Source organism: Talpa europaea, assembly GCF_964194135.1.
Source record: "Talpa europaea genome assembly, chromosome: 13".
In the NCBI taxonomy this organism is placed as follows: Eukaryota; Metazoa; Chordata; class Mammalia; order Eulipotyphla; family Talpidae; genus Talpa; species Talpa europaea.
In genome coordinates, this window is record NC_140080.1 from 47,938,899 (window position 1) to 47,956,011 (window position 17,113).

The window sequence follows — 17,113 nt, forward strand, 5'->3', positions numbered from 1 at the left end:
TGTATGTAAAAATGCAACAGATTTTTGCATATTGATATTATAGCCTTACACTTTCCTGTATTTGTTTATTATTTCTAATAGGTTTTTGGTAGAGCCTTTTCTATATGTAATGTCATCTGCAAGTAGTGGTGGCTGCAGTACCACTTATACTATTTCCAGTTGTGTGATTATTGTAGCCAAAACCTCCAGTACACTGGGCATCCTTGACTTGATCTTAAAGTTTTCAGTTTTTCATCATTGAGTATTTTCTGCCTAATGGTGTGTAATATGTATCTTTTATTATGTGAGGTTGGTTCCTTCCATTCTCATCTTATTTGGAGTTTTGTAATAAATAGGTGCTGAATTTTATCAAGTGCTGTCTCTGCATCTATTGATATTATGATTTTTATCTTTCATTGATATCAGGTAATACATTGATCTACATATATTAAACCATTCTTGCATCCCTGGGAAAATTCCACTTGATCATGTTGTATAATCCTTGAGCTATATTGTTGAATTCAATTTGCTGGTGTTTTGTTGAAAATTTCTGCATCAGTGTTCATCACGGATATTGGTTTGTTATTTTTCTTGTTTTGTCTCTGGTAATGTTGGCATCATAAAATGTATTAGTGAGCATTACCTCTTGTTGGGTTCTTAGAAAAAATTTAAACAAGATGGGCCTAAGTTCTTTATATGTGGGATAGAAATTTTAAAAAGGCCATCTGACCATGGGCTTTTGTTTTGGGGGGTTTTTAAATTGCTGTTTCAATTTCCACGGTTGTGATCATTTTATTGAATTGTTTCTTCCTGCTTTAATCCTGGTAAACTCAATTGGCCTTCAGATTTGTTCATTTGTTCAAGGTTGTCTAACTTATTGGTGTCTAATTGTAGTAATCTCTTACAATTGTTTGTATTTCTTTGCCATCTATGGTAATGTCTCCCTTTTCATTTCTGCTTTTGTCTTTTGTTTTTCCCTTCACAATTCTGATTGTTTATTAATGTTTTCTCTATTCGTGTAACTAGAAGTTTATTTTGTTTATCAACTCAAAAAACCTACTTAGTTTCATTGATCTTTGTATAGCCTTTTTTTTTTTTTTAAATCTCAATTTCATTGAATTTTCCACTCTCTTATATTTCCTTTCTACTAACATTGGGTCATGTTTGTTCCTTTTACTCAAATAACTTTGAGTGCAGCAATAATTTGTTTATTTGGGATTTTTCTGGCTTTTTAATATGGGCCTGTATTGCAATTATTTTCCCTTTCAAGACTACTTTGCTGCATTTCATAGATTCTAGTAGCTTGTATTCTCATTTTCATTAGTCTTAAGGCTATTTAAAATTTGTTTTAATTTTTTTATGCAGTAGCTATTAAGGAACATACTGCTTAATCTCTACATGTTCATAGTTTGTCCTTTGCTTTTAAAATTATATAGTTAATTTTTAGCTTTATAGCCTTGTGGTCAGGAGTACTTGTATGATTTCACTCTGTGGTTTTATTGACAGTTGACAGTTGTGTCCCAATACATAGTCTGTTCTTGAAAATGTTCCATGTGCACATGTAAAAAATATGTGTGCGGTGATTTTTAGGTGAAGTGTTCTGTAGATTTCTGTTAAACCGTTTTTGGTTTAGCTCCTTATTTCTGTCTTGTTGGTCAGTCCATAATAGTAAGTGGAGTATTAAAATTCCCTAGTATTTTTGTATTGTTGTCAATACCATTCTTTGGTTCTGGTAGTAATTGTCTTATGCATGCTAGTGCTTTATCATTTGGTGTATATATGTTTATGAATGTTATTGCTTCTTGTATTACACTCTTACTCATAATGTAATGTCCATCTTTTTACCTTTTTTAATTGGGAAGTCCCTTTTATCTATTGAAAGTATAGCTGATTTTTTTTTTAGTTCTTCTGATTGCCATTTGCTTATAGGATTGCCTTCCAGTCTTTAAGTCTGTTCATTTTTGGTTTCCCATAAACAACAGAAGGTTGGATTTTGTTTTGAAACCCATTCAGCCACTCTGTACCTATTAGCTAGTGAATTCAGACTATTTACATTTAAGGTAATTATTGAGACATAAGTCCTCATTGTATTTTGCTTTTCATTTTGTCTTTTTATTTTTGACATAGTCCTTTTATTAAGTTGTGAGTTCCATTTCCATTGTCTTACATATTATTTCTGTTGACTTTTTTGGCTGCAAGTTCTGCTGAGGTTAAGGTATGATGAACTATTTATGTGATGCATTAATTAGTATGGTCTGGTCTCAAACTCAATGTAATGGGCTACAGTATTAGTCTTCTCTGCCTCCATGTTACATTATTTAGGTGTTTGTTACCTATTTTGGTTTTTCTGTTGCTTTATGAAATAACCTCTTTAGTACTTTTTTACGTGTGTGCCTTGGTGTTGACAAATTTTATTAGTTTTTGCTTTTCAGTGAAGCTTCTTATCCTTCTGTCTTGAATGTTAATCTTGCAGGGTATAGGATTCTAGGCTGTAATTTTTTTTTTCTTTTGAGTACTCAGTAACTTCTGCCATTTCCTTCTTGCTTGTAAAGTTTCTATTGAGAAATCTATAAGTAGTCTAATTAGTGTACCTTGTAGGTGACTCTTGTTTCTCTTGATGTTTTTAATATTGTTTTTGTCAATGGCTTTCAAGAGTTTTATTATAATTTGCCTTGGAGTATGTCTGTCTGGCATTTAGTTTGGAACCCATTGAGTTGCTTAGATCAGGATGTCTGACTAGTTTCCCTGATTTAGATGATTTTCAGCAAATTATTTCTTTAAATAAGTTTTCTGTGACTTTCTCTTTAGTTTCTCCTACTGTGGAACCTCCATAATACAGATATTACTTTCCTTTAGGTTATCCCAAAGAGCTTTTATGCTGTTCATTTTTTAAAATTCTTGCTCTGTTCATGTGTTCTCAGACATTATGCATTCTAGCTAATTAATTCTCTGTGCTGATTATGTTTGTCTGCTATAGAGACCCTCTGTTGTATTTTTAATTTGGTGGTTGTATGTTTTTTAGATCCAGTAGTTCTAATAGAGCAGTCTTTATTCTGTTTTTTTTTTTTTAAGATTTATTTATTTATACAAGAACTGGGTACAGTCAGGCGCAGGAGGGTGAGAGGATTCACCAGAGACAGAGCAGGGAGCAGAACAGGCAGATGGACCGAAGACACTGCTGAGGGGAGCAGCGGGCAAGGCAGGAGAGATCTGCCATGCCATGAGGGTTTCTCCCTGGCCGGCCGGGAATTGAACCCATGTTTCAGAGGCTGCGGACAGCCTCAGAGCGAGGCGCTTAACCCTCTGCGCCCCCGGGGAGGCCAGTAATTGTAGCTTTAAATTCCTCTTCAGGCATATTCCATAGTCCTGATTGAGACTCCTTTAAGTTTTTAAAAATTTTTTCCTTCAACATTTGAGATACTTTTTTGGGGTCCAGTTTTATTTTTTATGGGTTGTAAAAGGGATAAACTCTTAGACTACTGCCATTGCACCTATTTGGGTGGTGGGTGAACTGGTATCAGGAAGGCAAATAGGTAGAAAGGAACTGGAGCAGTCGAGCACTGAAGTGTCAGTAGGGCACTGAAGATGATCTCTACTGAGCTTCAGAGATTCAAACTTCCTACTGTGCTGTAGGCATTGCAGTTGTATGATGGGAATCCACAGTGATCTCCTCTATGCCAACTCCTCCACCAACATGTGTTGGATAGTCTCTTGTCAACCTCACCTTCTACCGCTTAGCCTATGTTTGAGCATTAGGTGCAGCACTTGGTTTGGATTATTGAGAAGGGCCCACAAGCTGTTTTGCCAGTACAGAACCTTACCCTGGAGTCCTTGCTCCTGTTATCAAAATGCAAGTGGTGTGTAAGCTCTGGTTAATGAAAGCCTTCAGTTGATTCCTTGGTTTTTACCCTGGGGTGTTGGGAGTAAGGCAGGTGTTTTGAATATCACAAGCTGTAAATAATAGTATTGACTATGAGGAGACACAGGTGATCTTAACTAAACCCCCCCCCCCCATTTTGGGCTCCAGCTCTTCTATATTGGGAACCTCAGGTGCAAGCCAGTAATCTGGATGCCATTTCTGTGTACCCCCCTTATCCAGTGCAGTGCCAGGTCTCCAGTCTTCAATGTGGATATGCGCCTCTGAGATAAAACCATAGTATTGCTACAGACACAGTTCAATTAATTTTTGCTATCCATTTCTTATCAGAAACATAGGTGTTTCCTGATCTGTGGTATTCCTCCACTTATCTTTCATGGTTGTTGACTTTGCTCTGCTCCAGTTAGTTGTGAATATGTGAAAGAGGAAAGCCTGGCATCTTCATTCTGTTACCATCTGTAGGATAAATAAAAAGTATCAGGCTTTTCTGCCCTCCCGCCATTAGGAATGATGATGGATCCTTGTGGTCCTGAATGCATGCCTGATGGTGGGCACCTGGAATAGGGTGTGGGCATATGTAGATGGGATTCACCTGGGCTAAGGCTGGGCTTATAAGGACGGCGTCATGGGGACGCCAGAAGCAGAACCACGAGAAGCAGAGAGAACAAGAGCAAAAGAGAGAATGCTGGAGAGCCCAGAAAGAGTGAAGACTTGCTGGGGGCTGGGAGTCCTGCCAGCCTCCTGGCCCCCCAGCACCCCTGCCTGCTGTGTGCCTGGTAAATCCTAATAAAAGTCACCGAGGGCTCCAGGACTTCTTCACCCGTCTGCTCAAATCATAGAAAACCTGCTCTGTGCCCATTCCTCCACTACACCATCTTGCTGAATCAAGTTTTTATTATTGTCACAGTAAAATAGTATCTCATAATACTTTATTATTGTATAATATAAAGTAATACTTTAGTATTGGTGCAGAGCTTTGTTTCATATAGTGTACAGAAAACTTTATATCCTTTTTCTGTAGAATGTTCTACCTTGAACTGTTTTGATGGAACAGCAAATAAAAATTTAGGAAATTGAGTAAGAGTAAACAGTAATTTTATAAGAAAAAAGTAGGACTTTAGAATAATTCTAAAACATAATCTCAACTTGATGAGTTTCTACTTATGGGAGAACATACTTAAATTTCTTTGTTAAAGTCTGTAAGTGCGAATCCTGATGGTAAGTGTTCACTCTGTTTTATTAGCCAAATGTTCGTGCTTATGCTTAATGTAAAGATTTTCTGTGGAGGGACAGCATAAATTATGGAGCTAAATATCTTGCAAAAGATATTATTCTGGAGTGTTCAAGGCTTGGTTATAAATCTTTATATATCCGTCACTGGAGAAAGAAGTCTCCTGGTGGAATAAGTTTTATGTATTCTCTTTGAGAAGCTCCCCTTTTTGAGGAAGAGTTTAATGAGAATGAAATAGTTTACCTTGACTGAACCAGTTTTGTATGAGCCATGTAGTATATATGTTATGTGGATTATCTAAGATGGCTACAAATGAGAAAACTGTGTCTCTGTATTTCCAAATTTGTGTTTTCGTTAAGTAACAGATTTATAGGACTCCAGGACTTAACCCTAGAGTGTGTGTTTCAATAAATGAATTTTGAATGTGGCGATAATTAAAACCATAAAGATGGATATGTAAAGAAAAAGTAAGTCATTGCCTATATTTTTCCTAATTCCTTTCTTCTAGGAGATCACTATATGCTTTCTTGTGTATCTTCCCAGAGTTACTCTATCCATATGTTAGTGCCTTCCATACCTGCCTCCCTCCTCCTGTCCACTCTTATGAAATAGATATTATTTACATACTATTTTACACCTTTTTTTCACTTAATATGTATTGAAAATCTTAGCAATATGCATTTCTTAGTAATATATGTTTAAGTTTCCTCTGTTGTCTTTTTGTAACTTGATAGCTAATTTTCTTAATTTCTTGGATAATATTCTACTGTACCAGTGTACTACAGTTTACAGGTTATAGTCCATTGACCTATTGACAATCTTCGTTGTTTCCAAGTTTTGGCACCTGTGAATAAAGATACTATAAAATCCATGGGTGGACTTAAATTTTCATCTCTTTGGGGTGAATCCAGGGAATGTGAGTGCTGAATCATATAATAAGTGTATGTTTAGTTTTATAAGAAACTTCCAAGCTTTCTTCCAAAGTAACCTTGCCATTTATCAATAGCATTCACACCGGCAGTAAGAATTTCTGTTGTTCTACATCCTTGCTAGGATTTGGTGTTGTCAGTGTTTCAGAATTTGGCCATCCTAATTAAGTGTCTTTGTCCTTCTCTTGCCCTTTTGTTGTAAGAATTCTTTATATATTTTGGTAACTAACCCCTTCTCAGATATATGATTTGCAAATATTTTCTCCCAATTTGTGGAGGTTTTTTTCACTCACTAGCTATTGAGTTTTTGATTTTCATGAAGTCCAGGTTATTTTTCTGTTGTTGCCTTTGATTTTGTTGTTATCCTTTAAAAAATCATTGCCAAATCCAGAATTGTGAAGGTTTTCCACTTCCTCTGTTTTCTTTTGAGTTTTATAGATTTAGCTCTTAACATTTAGGTCTTCGAACAATTCTTCAGTGAATGTTTATTTATGGTACAAGGTAAAGGTCCAACTTTGTACTTTTTACATGTGGATATCCAGTTTTTCCGGGACTATTTGAAAAGGCTGTTCCATATTACATGGTCTTGGCTCCCTTGTTGAAAACCAGTTGACTATAGATCTAAGGATTTATTTCTGAACTCTGTATTCTAGGGCATTTATCTTTATATCTATCTTTATGCCATACCATGTGGTTTTGCTTTCTATAGTTTTTCAGTAAGTTTTAAGTTTTATAATTGAGAAGTGTGAGTCTTAGCAGTCACTTCACTTTAATGATGCATAAATCTTTAAATAAAATGAAATTTTATTTACTAATTTTACCACTAACAAGAAATGTGGTATGAAGCCATGAAAAAGACCATGCAGGGACCTTGAATGTGAAAATCTGTTATTGTGATTCAGTACATTACCAGATTAAAAGTGAAAAGCTGTATGGTCATCTCCTTCAGTGCAGGAGGAACACGGAATAAGAGTCAGCATTATTTGTGATTAAAAACTTTAGCAAACTAAAAATTGAAGGTATCCTTCTTCACCTGAAAAGGGTCATTGATTAAAAACTTAAATATTTTACTTAGTGATTAAACCTTAGAAACAGTTCCTTCAAAATCAGGGAAAAAATACTGTATAAGCAGTCCTAGCCAATGCAATTATATAGTAAAAAATGAGTTATGAATAAAAAAGAAAAGTATAACGAGGAGACAAAATTACCACTGTTTGCTGATATTGAGAAATTTAGAACTGGCTACAGAATATTAGAGATCTCAGCAAGATTGCTGGATGTGAGAGTATCAAAAAGTCATAGCAACAATTGTAATGTGTATCAGTGGATTTTGTTAGAGACTCAGACTCTGCATCGCGTAAGACCCAAAGAGTAAAGATACCAACTACAAAGTTACCTGTCTTAGGGCTGGTGGGGGTGGTATGTAAAAGTGTGGAGAACCCCCAGTAAGGGCATTCATAAATGAGTTAAATAACTTATCCGTAATTTATAAGACTATCTGGTGCCTGACATTTAAAATGCATTTTTGCACTTGTGTGAACAAAAGCCCAATGTAAGTTTTACTGTTTATATACACTCTTGTTTTCTGGTTTGTGTGTGTGTGTGTGTGTGAGAGAGAGAGAGGGAGAGAGAGAGAGAGAGAGAGAGAGAGATTATGCTTTTACCTAAATTCTTAGAATAATGTTCTATTAGGTGGGGGTGGGGAAAGGGATGTGCGGTATATATGGTCACGTTGGATTCACCATGTAGCTGAGTACCTAGTACAGACAAACAATTTCTTCCACTGTGCAATAAGAGGAACATAAGGAACCTGAAATGAGCCTCAGAACTAACTAGTTGTTGTTAAGCACTTATAGCTCTAGAAATAAAACTTAGGTATATTTTTGGGCTCAAAGTAAAGTTATATGACATGAAGGTGAAGAAACAGATTAAAGTTTTAAGATAGCAACTCTAAAATGTAAGTAGATATTACTTACTGAGAATTTAGTCAGAAACTTGATTATGATGTGGCTAACCTTAGATACCTCCATGCATTGATCTTTGCTTGTAGATGTTGAAGATAGAGTGTCAGTAAATAAATAGATCAAGAGCAAAGACTTCAGTGCCTGAAAGATTTTGGCTGTCCTGGATCTACCTTTTACAAGCATTTTAGCCTCTGGCAGATTGTTTAACCTCCCAAAGCCTCTCATCACATATAAAATGGGAAGATAATTGTTCTCATTAGTGTATGAGATAAGGATTGAATGAGATAATGTGGAGAATGTACTTTGCACAGTACTTGGCATATCGTGAGTCTCCACTGCATGCTATTTTATACTGGCTAGGAAAGTATCTGCTTTGCTGTATAAAAATTAGGAGGAATATTAAAATATATTTTTGTTATTTTAAGGAAATTCGCAATGAGTCCCATGACTATCCTCATAAAGTGGCCAAGTTTCCAGAAAACAGAAATCGAAACAGATACAGAGATGTAAGCCCATGTAAGTACTTCTGGGTTTGTGTGCATGTGTACATTTATTGGTTTGTTTTAGGAGGCAGGATACAGTGAAAGGGAAAGTTTGGGATCAGGGTTGATGAGTGCTGTGATTTGCTTTCATACTGATACATTCCTCAAAAATTTCAAAGCACAGACTAAAGGAAGGGAAATAAATTGCCTGTAATTATTTCATCTTTAAAACACAGCCACAGTTATTTTGTTGTATTTCTTACCATTTTTCTTTCCTTGTTCATAATTTTTCTTTAAAGTGATTGCAATCATAAATGCATTTATTGTATTCATATGTGCATGCATTTCATTTTATTATATAATCTTTATAAGTATTAGTTAAAATATTTATTGGTGTTGGGCCTCCCCTGGTGGCGCAGTGCTGTGAGGCTATCCGCAGCCTCTGCAGTGCCGGTTTGATCCTTGCCAGCCAGCTGGCAAGAATCCCACGTGGTGCGACAGACCTCCTGTCTCGCCAGCTGCTCCCCTTAGCAGTGTATTTTGTCAGTCTGCTTATTCTGTTCCCTGCTCTGTCTCTGGTGAATCCTCTCACCCTCCCGCACATCTGGCCTGTGCCCTGGTTCTTGTATAAATAAATCTTTAAAAAAAATATTTATTGGTGTTGCTTATTCCCTTCCCCCAACGACAAAAGTAGTAGAAAACTTCTTAAAATATGGAAATATGTCAAGGGAAAAAACTTATGACTTAATAAATAAAAATTGGGGGTTTGTATTCTTTTGGTATTTTTATCTGTATCAGCATATATATACACACATACATATATGTGTGTGTGTTTTACGTGTGTGCGTGTTTTTAATTCCTGTCCTGCAGCCTCCTTTCACACATAGAAATTCTGGTGTGTAGTTGTATGTTCAGGGAATGGGAGTGTGTGGTTATTAGCTCTAATACTTAGACTCCCCTTCACTACATAACCTCCCACCCCCACCCTTACCCACTGACTGAGAAAACTGGTTGAGAATTACTGAGCCAGAGAAACTGTCTCTAGAGAGCGTTTACCCTGAGTTTTTGAAGACAGTATTTTCCAGTTGTACATCTAGCTTTGTTACTGTTAATTTTTTGTAAATTGATAATCTATCTTGATAATTGTAGATTTGCATGCAGTTGTGAGAAATAATACTTAGATGTATCATGAACCCTTTACCCAGTTTCCCCCAGCAGAAACATGTAACTGCACTACAATAAGGCAAATGGGAAATTTACATTGATATAATCCATGTGGATTTCACGGGTTTTACATGTACTCATTTGTGGAAATGTTTACTTCTATGTAGCTTTATCACATGGGATTTGTGTGATATTGACCACAGTCTGTGGTATTGACCACAATCTGGAGGCTGACCAGTGGAATGTTAATATTACGTTACTGCTTTTGCTACCTTTCTGTATCATAGCCCCTCACTCCATTCCTCTTTGGAAAGCTATGGTATTACCTTTAATTTTTATGTATTTGTTGCTGTTGCAATTACTGGATGTGCTAAATCACAATTAAATCCCTAAATCATTTAGATAATACCTATCAAAATTAAATTATCACTAAAAATTGGAACTGAGACTTTTTTAAAAAGTAAGGTCGTTTTCAAATTAAATTACCCTCCAAGTCAATAAAATTCTTTGATTTGTCTCTCTGCTATTAGACTTGTATACCCAACTGCGTATTGGTGTCTCCAGTTGAAGCTACATACAGTGTATATATCAGCCTTGCCTTGGTCAGTATTGTGCACTCTTCTATAGGCTTTCTCAGGAAGAGAGCCATTTGCCTTTTGTCATTTCCTTGTTTTTGAAAGAGTCATTTCTTCCTTGGATGATGCAGTGCCTCCTCCTCTTACCTGGCCTTCCTGCTGCCTGTCTTGCCACTGATTCCATAGTTTCTCTTTTATCTGCACTCCATTGTGAGTGTTCCTGTCAGTGAATGCTTTCTAGTTTTCAAATGCTATAAGGGGTTTTTCATTGATTTCTTATTCCTCTGTGATATGGCACTGTAGCCCCTGCCTTCCTTCCCTAACACCTTATTTTATCTAATTTTCCTCTTCTGTGAGGAAAATTACTCACCCATTTCTCAAAGTTTTGCTTCCTCAGTTTGCCTTTGTCTTTTTTCAGAGTTCTGTCTGTGTCTCTTCTTCCTCCACACTCTAATACTTATATGAATGATTTCGTCATCTGTGTGTTCAATTACCATCTTTCTGCTTATGACCATCTTTCTGCTAAGTTCCATCAGTAGCCTAGGTCTCTCTTTTTAGATGTAGACCCATGCAGGTTACTCATCTCTGTCTGCATGTCCTGTTACCAGCTGAGACTTAGTAGGGTTACTCCCCCATACGGTCCATGGGTTCCAGCTTAAAACCTGCTCTTTCTGTTTTATTACTTATATTCACTTTATATACATTTGCTGAGCTAGAAACTTAGACTCTTCTCTAGTTGAGCTTCCACATATATTTACAACTAAGTATAATTTTGTTTCTACACTGTATTTCAAATAAGTTCCATATTACTCCTTTCCTAAGTTATTACAAGAGCCTCTTAACTAATTTCTTCTTGTCTCCATTTTATTTCTGCTTCAGTCCATTATCCAGAGTAATATTTGTATAATCTAAGTGTTTTTCTTTGCCTTCTCCAGTAGCACTTCCCAAGTTTTGCCCTTTGGGAAGTGACGCTCCACATACCTTTCTAGATTTTTTTAAGCCATTTTCCTACAAATTACTCATTTTGATAATATGGAAAACTTTGAGTTCTCTCAGAGTGATTGGTTTTTAATACCTTGCTGTCCATGAGTAAGTCTTATTTTGCCACATCATTCTTTTCTCTCTGACCTTCAATATCAGGCCAGTGACCTCTTCTCTCAATATCCGATCAATGACCATTTACCCCAGGGTGTTATTTAGCAGAAGTCAGAGAAATGTGGCTCTTTCTCAATGAGGTCAGATGGACCTAGGAATAAGTATGATTTTTTTTTAAACCTTATTTAACACAAAAACCATTTTTTATTTCAGAGTATTTCCTTATCCCTTTTTATCATAGACATTTACATTTCATATAACTATAGTAATAGTATAAAATTTTGCCTACTTGTTTGCTTACTATATAAAGATTGATCATGCTTCCATAATTGTGTAGAAATTTTTTTCCAGTTTCATTGAGAAATCATTATTCATCGAGAATTTATTGAGATATATGTACCTGTGTAAGTTTAAGGAGTGCAGCATGATGGTTTGATACACATATAGTGCGAAATAATTACCATGTTAGTGTTAACTGGAAATAAAATCTCAACGATAGTTAGACAAAGAGTTTATTAATTCATCAAAAACCCAGGAAGCAGTTTGACAGATTTTATTTTGATAGAACTGTTCCAGCAAACACAAATATGAATTTAGTTTTTATAGGTAGGAACAGTATGTCATTGACCTTAGAAATGTAATTATTCTAGATAGGCAGGGCTTCTAGTTCTATGTTTCCCTGACCTAAAATTATACTATTGTTAGAGGAAGGCAATGCAGAACTCAGTCTCTTCTTTTCTAAAGTATGCACTGCAAACATGCAAAACTGGAGTTAACCAAGTTTTTGGTCATCAGTGGTGGTGAATAGGCTGCCTGTAGAGCAGGCATCAGTTTTGCATAACTGTTTGAGACCTCAGGTGTGTGCAGATGACCTTGCACTCCTCTGCTGAGAGCACAGAGAGGTCATTTGCCAAAACCTTTATAGTATATTCACATTAGGTTCAGCTTGCATTTATCTTTTCATATCGATAAAATAGAAAAGGAAAGAAAAAAGAAAAAATGTTTTCTTCTTGTGGTAAGAACTCTTAGAATTTATTTTCAACAATTTCACTGTAGTAATTATCCTACAGCAATGTCAGCTATGTTCCTTTGCTTATATATGACATCCCTAATACTTGTTTATCTTATATCTGAAAGTTTCTACCTTTTGACCATCTTGCTCCAATTATCCTTCTTCCTCTGGTAACCAAAAGTCTGCCTCTTTTTCTGAGTTTTAGATTCCACACATAAGTGACATTCAGTATTTGTATTTCTCTCTCCGACTTATTTCACTTAGCAAAATGCCTTCAGAGTCCATCCATGGTGTCACAAATGGTAGTGGTAGTATTTCCTCATGTTTCATGGCTCAGTAATATTCATTGTGTAAATATATGATATTGTGATTTGTGTATTTTATAAATACTTAGGTATATTTGCATATTATATGTATTTGCGTATGTATATATATACACCCAAGTACAAGTTAGAGTTATTGAGATACATATGTGATATATGTATGTTACACACACGCACACCATTGAAGCAGCCAAAGTATTTCTCAAACTTATTAGATCTTTATCCCTAACTATTAGAACAATGCAATCATCTTTTGTTGTAATATTTGGTCTTTAAAGTTTCTGAGTAAGTTTCAGAGCCTTGAACTTTTAAGTAATGGCTTGGTATTCTAGTTAGGTTTGTGTTAATGAAGGTAATGTCACTTCACCTGATGGGGGGAAGTGCTGGATACTTGGAAAACCAGCATGAATAGAGGGTGAGACTTTTATACCCATGCTCTGATTCCATGGAGGAGAGCAGGACTAGAGGTGGATTCCTAATGGCCAAGGAGTTAATCATGCCTATGTAAAGAAGCCTCTAATGAAAACACAAGGTGAAGGGGCTGCAGGGAACTTTTGTGTTGGTGGACATGTGAAGATCTAGGGCATGGAAGCTCTGTACCTTTCCCCAATACCTTATCCTGTGCATATCTTCCACCTGTCTCTTGATTTGTACCCTTCAGTATCTTTTGTAATAAATCAGTGATCTGCTGAGTAGACAAATAGGTTTCCTGAGTTTTATGGGCTATTCTAGCAAATTAACCAGAGGAGTATCTTGGGAACCTTTAATTTATACACAGTGGGTCAGAAGCACAAATAATCTGGGACTTACAGTAGGCATCTGAACTGTGAGGATGGGGCATGTGGACCTGTGATCTGGTTAATCAGAAGCACTGGGGCTTGCAGCTTGCTTCTGAAGTAGTCTTAGGAGTCTGAATCCTTATTATCTATGGAATCTAATATTGTCTCTAGATACATGGTTTCAGACTTGAGTTGAACTCTGAAACCATACTGGGAGTCTGATAATTGCTTCTTGATGTGGGAAACATTTAGCACCCACAAACCTATTGGAATTTGTGATCAGACACCACCAACAAAACAGTATCTCTATCATGACTTCTGTATTCATTCATCTGTCACTAGATATTAAAGTTGTTTTCATGACTTGACATTCCTAATGCTGCAATGAATATGGGTGTGAAGATAACTTTTTGAGTTAGTGTTTTCATTTCCTTTGGATATTTTTCCAGAAGTGGAATTGCTGGATCACATGGTACTTCTATTTTTATTTTTTTTGGGAGCCTCCATACTGTTGACCGTAGGGACTGCATCAGTTTACAGTCTCACCAGGAGTGCACTAGGATTTCCTTTTCTCTACATCCATTACACCATTTATCGCTTGTCTTTTTGATGGTGGTTATTCTGACAGGTGTGAGGTGATACGTCATTGTGGTTTTAATTTGCATTTCCCTCATGACTGGTGATGTTGAGGAATTGTTAACAGGAATTGTTTCCTGATTGATTTTCATTGTATCATTTAAAAATGTACTTGTATATATAGTAGGTACTTTACAGTTGTTGCTTTGGTTCAAAAAACTATGTATTGAAAACCAGCCTCATGTTTGACAGTATGCTTCAGCATTGAGACTACAATGAATATTTGTACTTTCTTGATAATTTACAGTGTTGAGTATATCATGAGATGTGACAGTGTATTGGTGGAGCTGAGAAGCAGCATTTAACCCTGAGGAGTCAGGAATGGCTTTTAAAAGGAGGTAGATAGGTAGATAAAGGGGAATGGAAAGGAATACATATATTTTTAAGATTTATTTATTTACAAGTACTGGGGTACAGGCCAGAGGTGCCGGAGGGTGAGAGAATTCAGAACAGGCAGACAGACCGAAAACACTGCTGAGGGGAGCAGCGGGAGAGACAGGAGAGGTCTGCTGCGCCATGTGAGTATCTCCCTGGCAGACCGGGAATCAAACCCACACTGCAGAGGCTGCGGAAAGCTTCACAGCACACGCTCAACCCACTGGGGAGGCCCTGGAAAGGAATATTTTTTAAAAAATTCAGTCCCAGATCTTTTTTAAGATATTGATTCACTAGGTCTAGAAAATCTGCATTTTTAAACAATCTCTTTACATGCTTGTTATATATGCAGATTGGCACTAGTTCTTAAATTGACATAGAAACTACATTTGGAGAGAAGAATATGAGATACTGTAGTGGCAGGAAGGCTACAGTGCAGGATCTCAGTGATCCATTGCAGACGGGGTAAGGAGGAGTCCTGGAGCCCTCGGTGGCTTTTACAGACGAGACTATTTTTGGGATTTACCAGGTACACAGCAGGCAGGGGTGCCAGGGGCCCAGGAGGCTGGCAGACCTCCTAGCCAGCCCACAGTGAATCTTCACTCTTTTTCTGGGCTCTCCGATGTTCTCTCGTGGCCTGCACTTCTCTGCTCCTTTTGCTCTCTCGCTCTGTTCTCCTGGCCTTTTTCGCTCTGCTGGCATCCCCTTGACTCCACTGTTATAAGCCCAGTCTCTCAGCCCAGGTGTACCCACCTACATATGCCCACACCCTACACCAGGTGCCTGCCATTAGACATGCATTCAGGACCACAGATCCATCATCAATCCTAATGGCGATAGGGCAGAAAAGACTGATACTTTTTACCTTACCCTACAGCTACATATTCAAAAGTGACATTTTGAAATAGAATTTGATGAAATCCATAATCTTCCTATAATTGGCATCATCAAAAGATGCTGTAAATAACCAAGATGAAAATGCATACATTGTGCAAAAATGAAAAATAATGTAAAAATATAAATAAAATTAAAAAGATAAAGTGACCAAAATAAAAAAAAAAAGATGCTATGAATGTCTCAGTTAATTGAGACACTATAGAAAAGATATACTAGAAGTTAATTGAGAAGAGAGAAATAGATTGTAATAATCACCTTGAGGTTGTCTTTGTTGCTAGAGACTATTATCAAATTTTGACGTCTTAATATTTGCTGTACAGGTAGAAATCCCAGTTTACTATTTAATCTAAAAGGAAGTGTCAGCATTTCCTTTGTGACATTGTCTGCATTGACCATTAAACAGGTTTTTTTTTAATTGTTAAAAAAATTATAAATTTACATATAACTGTTTTTAGGCGTACATTACAGAATTAAATCACATTATTTTATAACACATCTCTAGAATGTTTTCATTTCATTTTTCAGTTTCATTGCTGAAACTATACCCATTTAACAACTTCTCATATCCCTTACCATCCAGCCTTTGGCAATCAACAGTCCATTTTCTGTTTCTAAGTTTGATTATTTTGGAAACCTTATGTAAGTGAAATCATGCAGTGTTTGTGATTGACTTATTTCACTTAGCATAATATCCTCAAAGTTCATCCATGTGAAACTGTTTTTGAAGGAGAGAAACACAGATACTTCTGATTCTAACAGTATGGTATGCTAAAAAATCAGTCTCTTATTTCTACAAAACAGGAAGATTCTCAGTAAGCATACTTTTAAATAATTTGCTAGGTGGGGAGGAAGTAAGGAAAACTTTCAGACTTCCTGTGTCCCCCTCTGTAGGGGCAGGACGACATGGAGCCAGGTTTTCTGAACCAGCACACGGGGGTAAGGGAGGAGTCAGAGTCCTGGAGCCCTCAGTGACTTTTGCAGGTTTTTCTTGGGATTTACCAGGTACATGGCGGGCAGGGGTGCTAGACTTCACTCTGTCTGAACTCTCCGGTCTTCTCTCTGCTCTCAGGTTCTACTGGCGTCACCATGACGCCGCCCTTAAAAACCCAGTCTTGGCCCAGGTGAATCCCAGCTACATATGCCCACACCCTACTCCAGGTGCCCACCATCAGGCATGCATTCAGGTCCGCAGGGTTCCTTATCTATCCTAATGGCAGGAGGGCAGAAAAGCCTGATACTTTTTACCTTACCCTACATCCTCCAAAAAAAAAAAAAGAAGTAGCAAATGGCATAACTATGCTGAATGCAAATGCCAGCATCAGTTCTGAGATTTGTATACACACAATAAAGTAGCTTCAAGATCATATTAAGCATAATAAGCTGAATTACAGGAAGAAATTGACAAGTTTCCACATACATGGCCTTAGTAAAGACAAGATATTGGTAAATAAATAGAACACTTGGGACACACGAGTAAATTTAATTTAGTAAAAAAATATACAGGAATTGTTAACTGGAAATAAAGTGTCAGCAGTAGTTAAAGAGTTTATTAGACCATCAAAGTGAGAATTTGAACTTGGGAAACAGACCCACAGATTTTACTTTGTGCTACTTTTCCCAGTAAACACAAGTTTGAATTTATTTTACATAGGTAGGAACAGAGTCCTTGACATTAAAAATATAATTATTCTTGATAGGAAAAGCTACTAATTTTAAGTTGCCCTCACCTAACGATATGTTAATGTTAGAGGAAGGCATTATAGTCTTGAATCTCTTTATTTCAGAGACACAAATG

General features: G+C 36.7%; 1 protein-coding gene across 3 annotated transcripts in view; it reads left to right on the top strand.

The window, feature by feature from the left end:
- The window catches only part of PTPN2 (protein tyrosine phosphatase non-receptor type 2), a gene marked incomplete at its 3' end in the record, with an annotated part of 92,299 nt that overhangs the window by 10,603 nt on the left and 64,583 nt on the right, over positions 1-17,113 (top strand). For all 3 annotated transcript variants that reach the window (XM_084252246.1, XM_084252247.1, XM_084252245.1), the window contains exon 2: positions 8,406-8,496. In XM_084252246.1, coding sequence (XP_084108372.1) covers positions 8,406-8,496 — 91 coding nt within the window. The remainder of the gene's footprint in view (positions 1-8,405; positions 8,497-17,113) is intronic.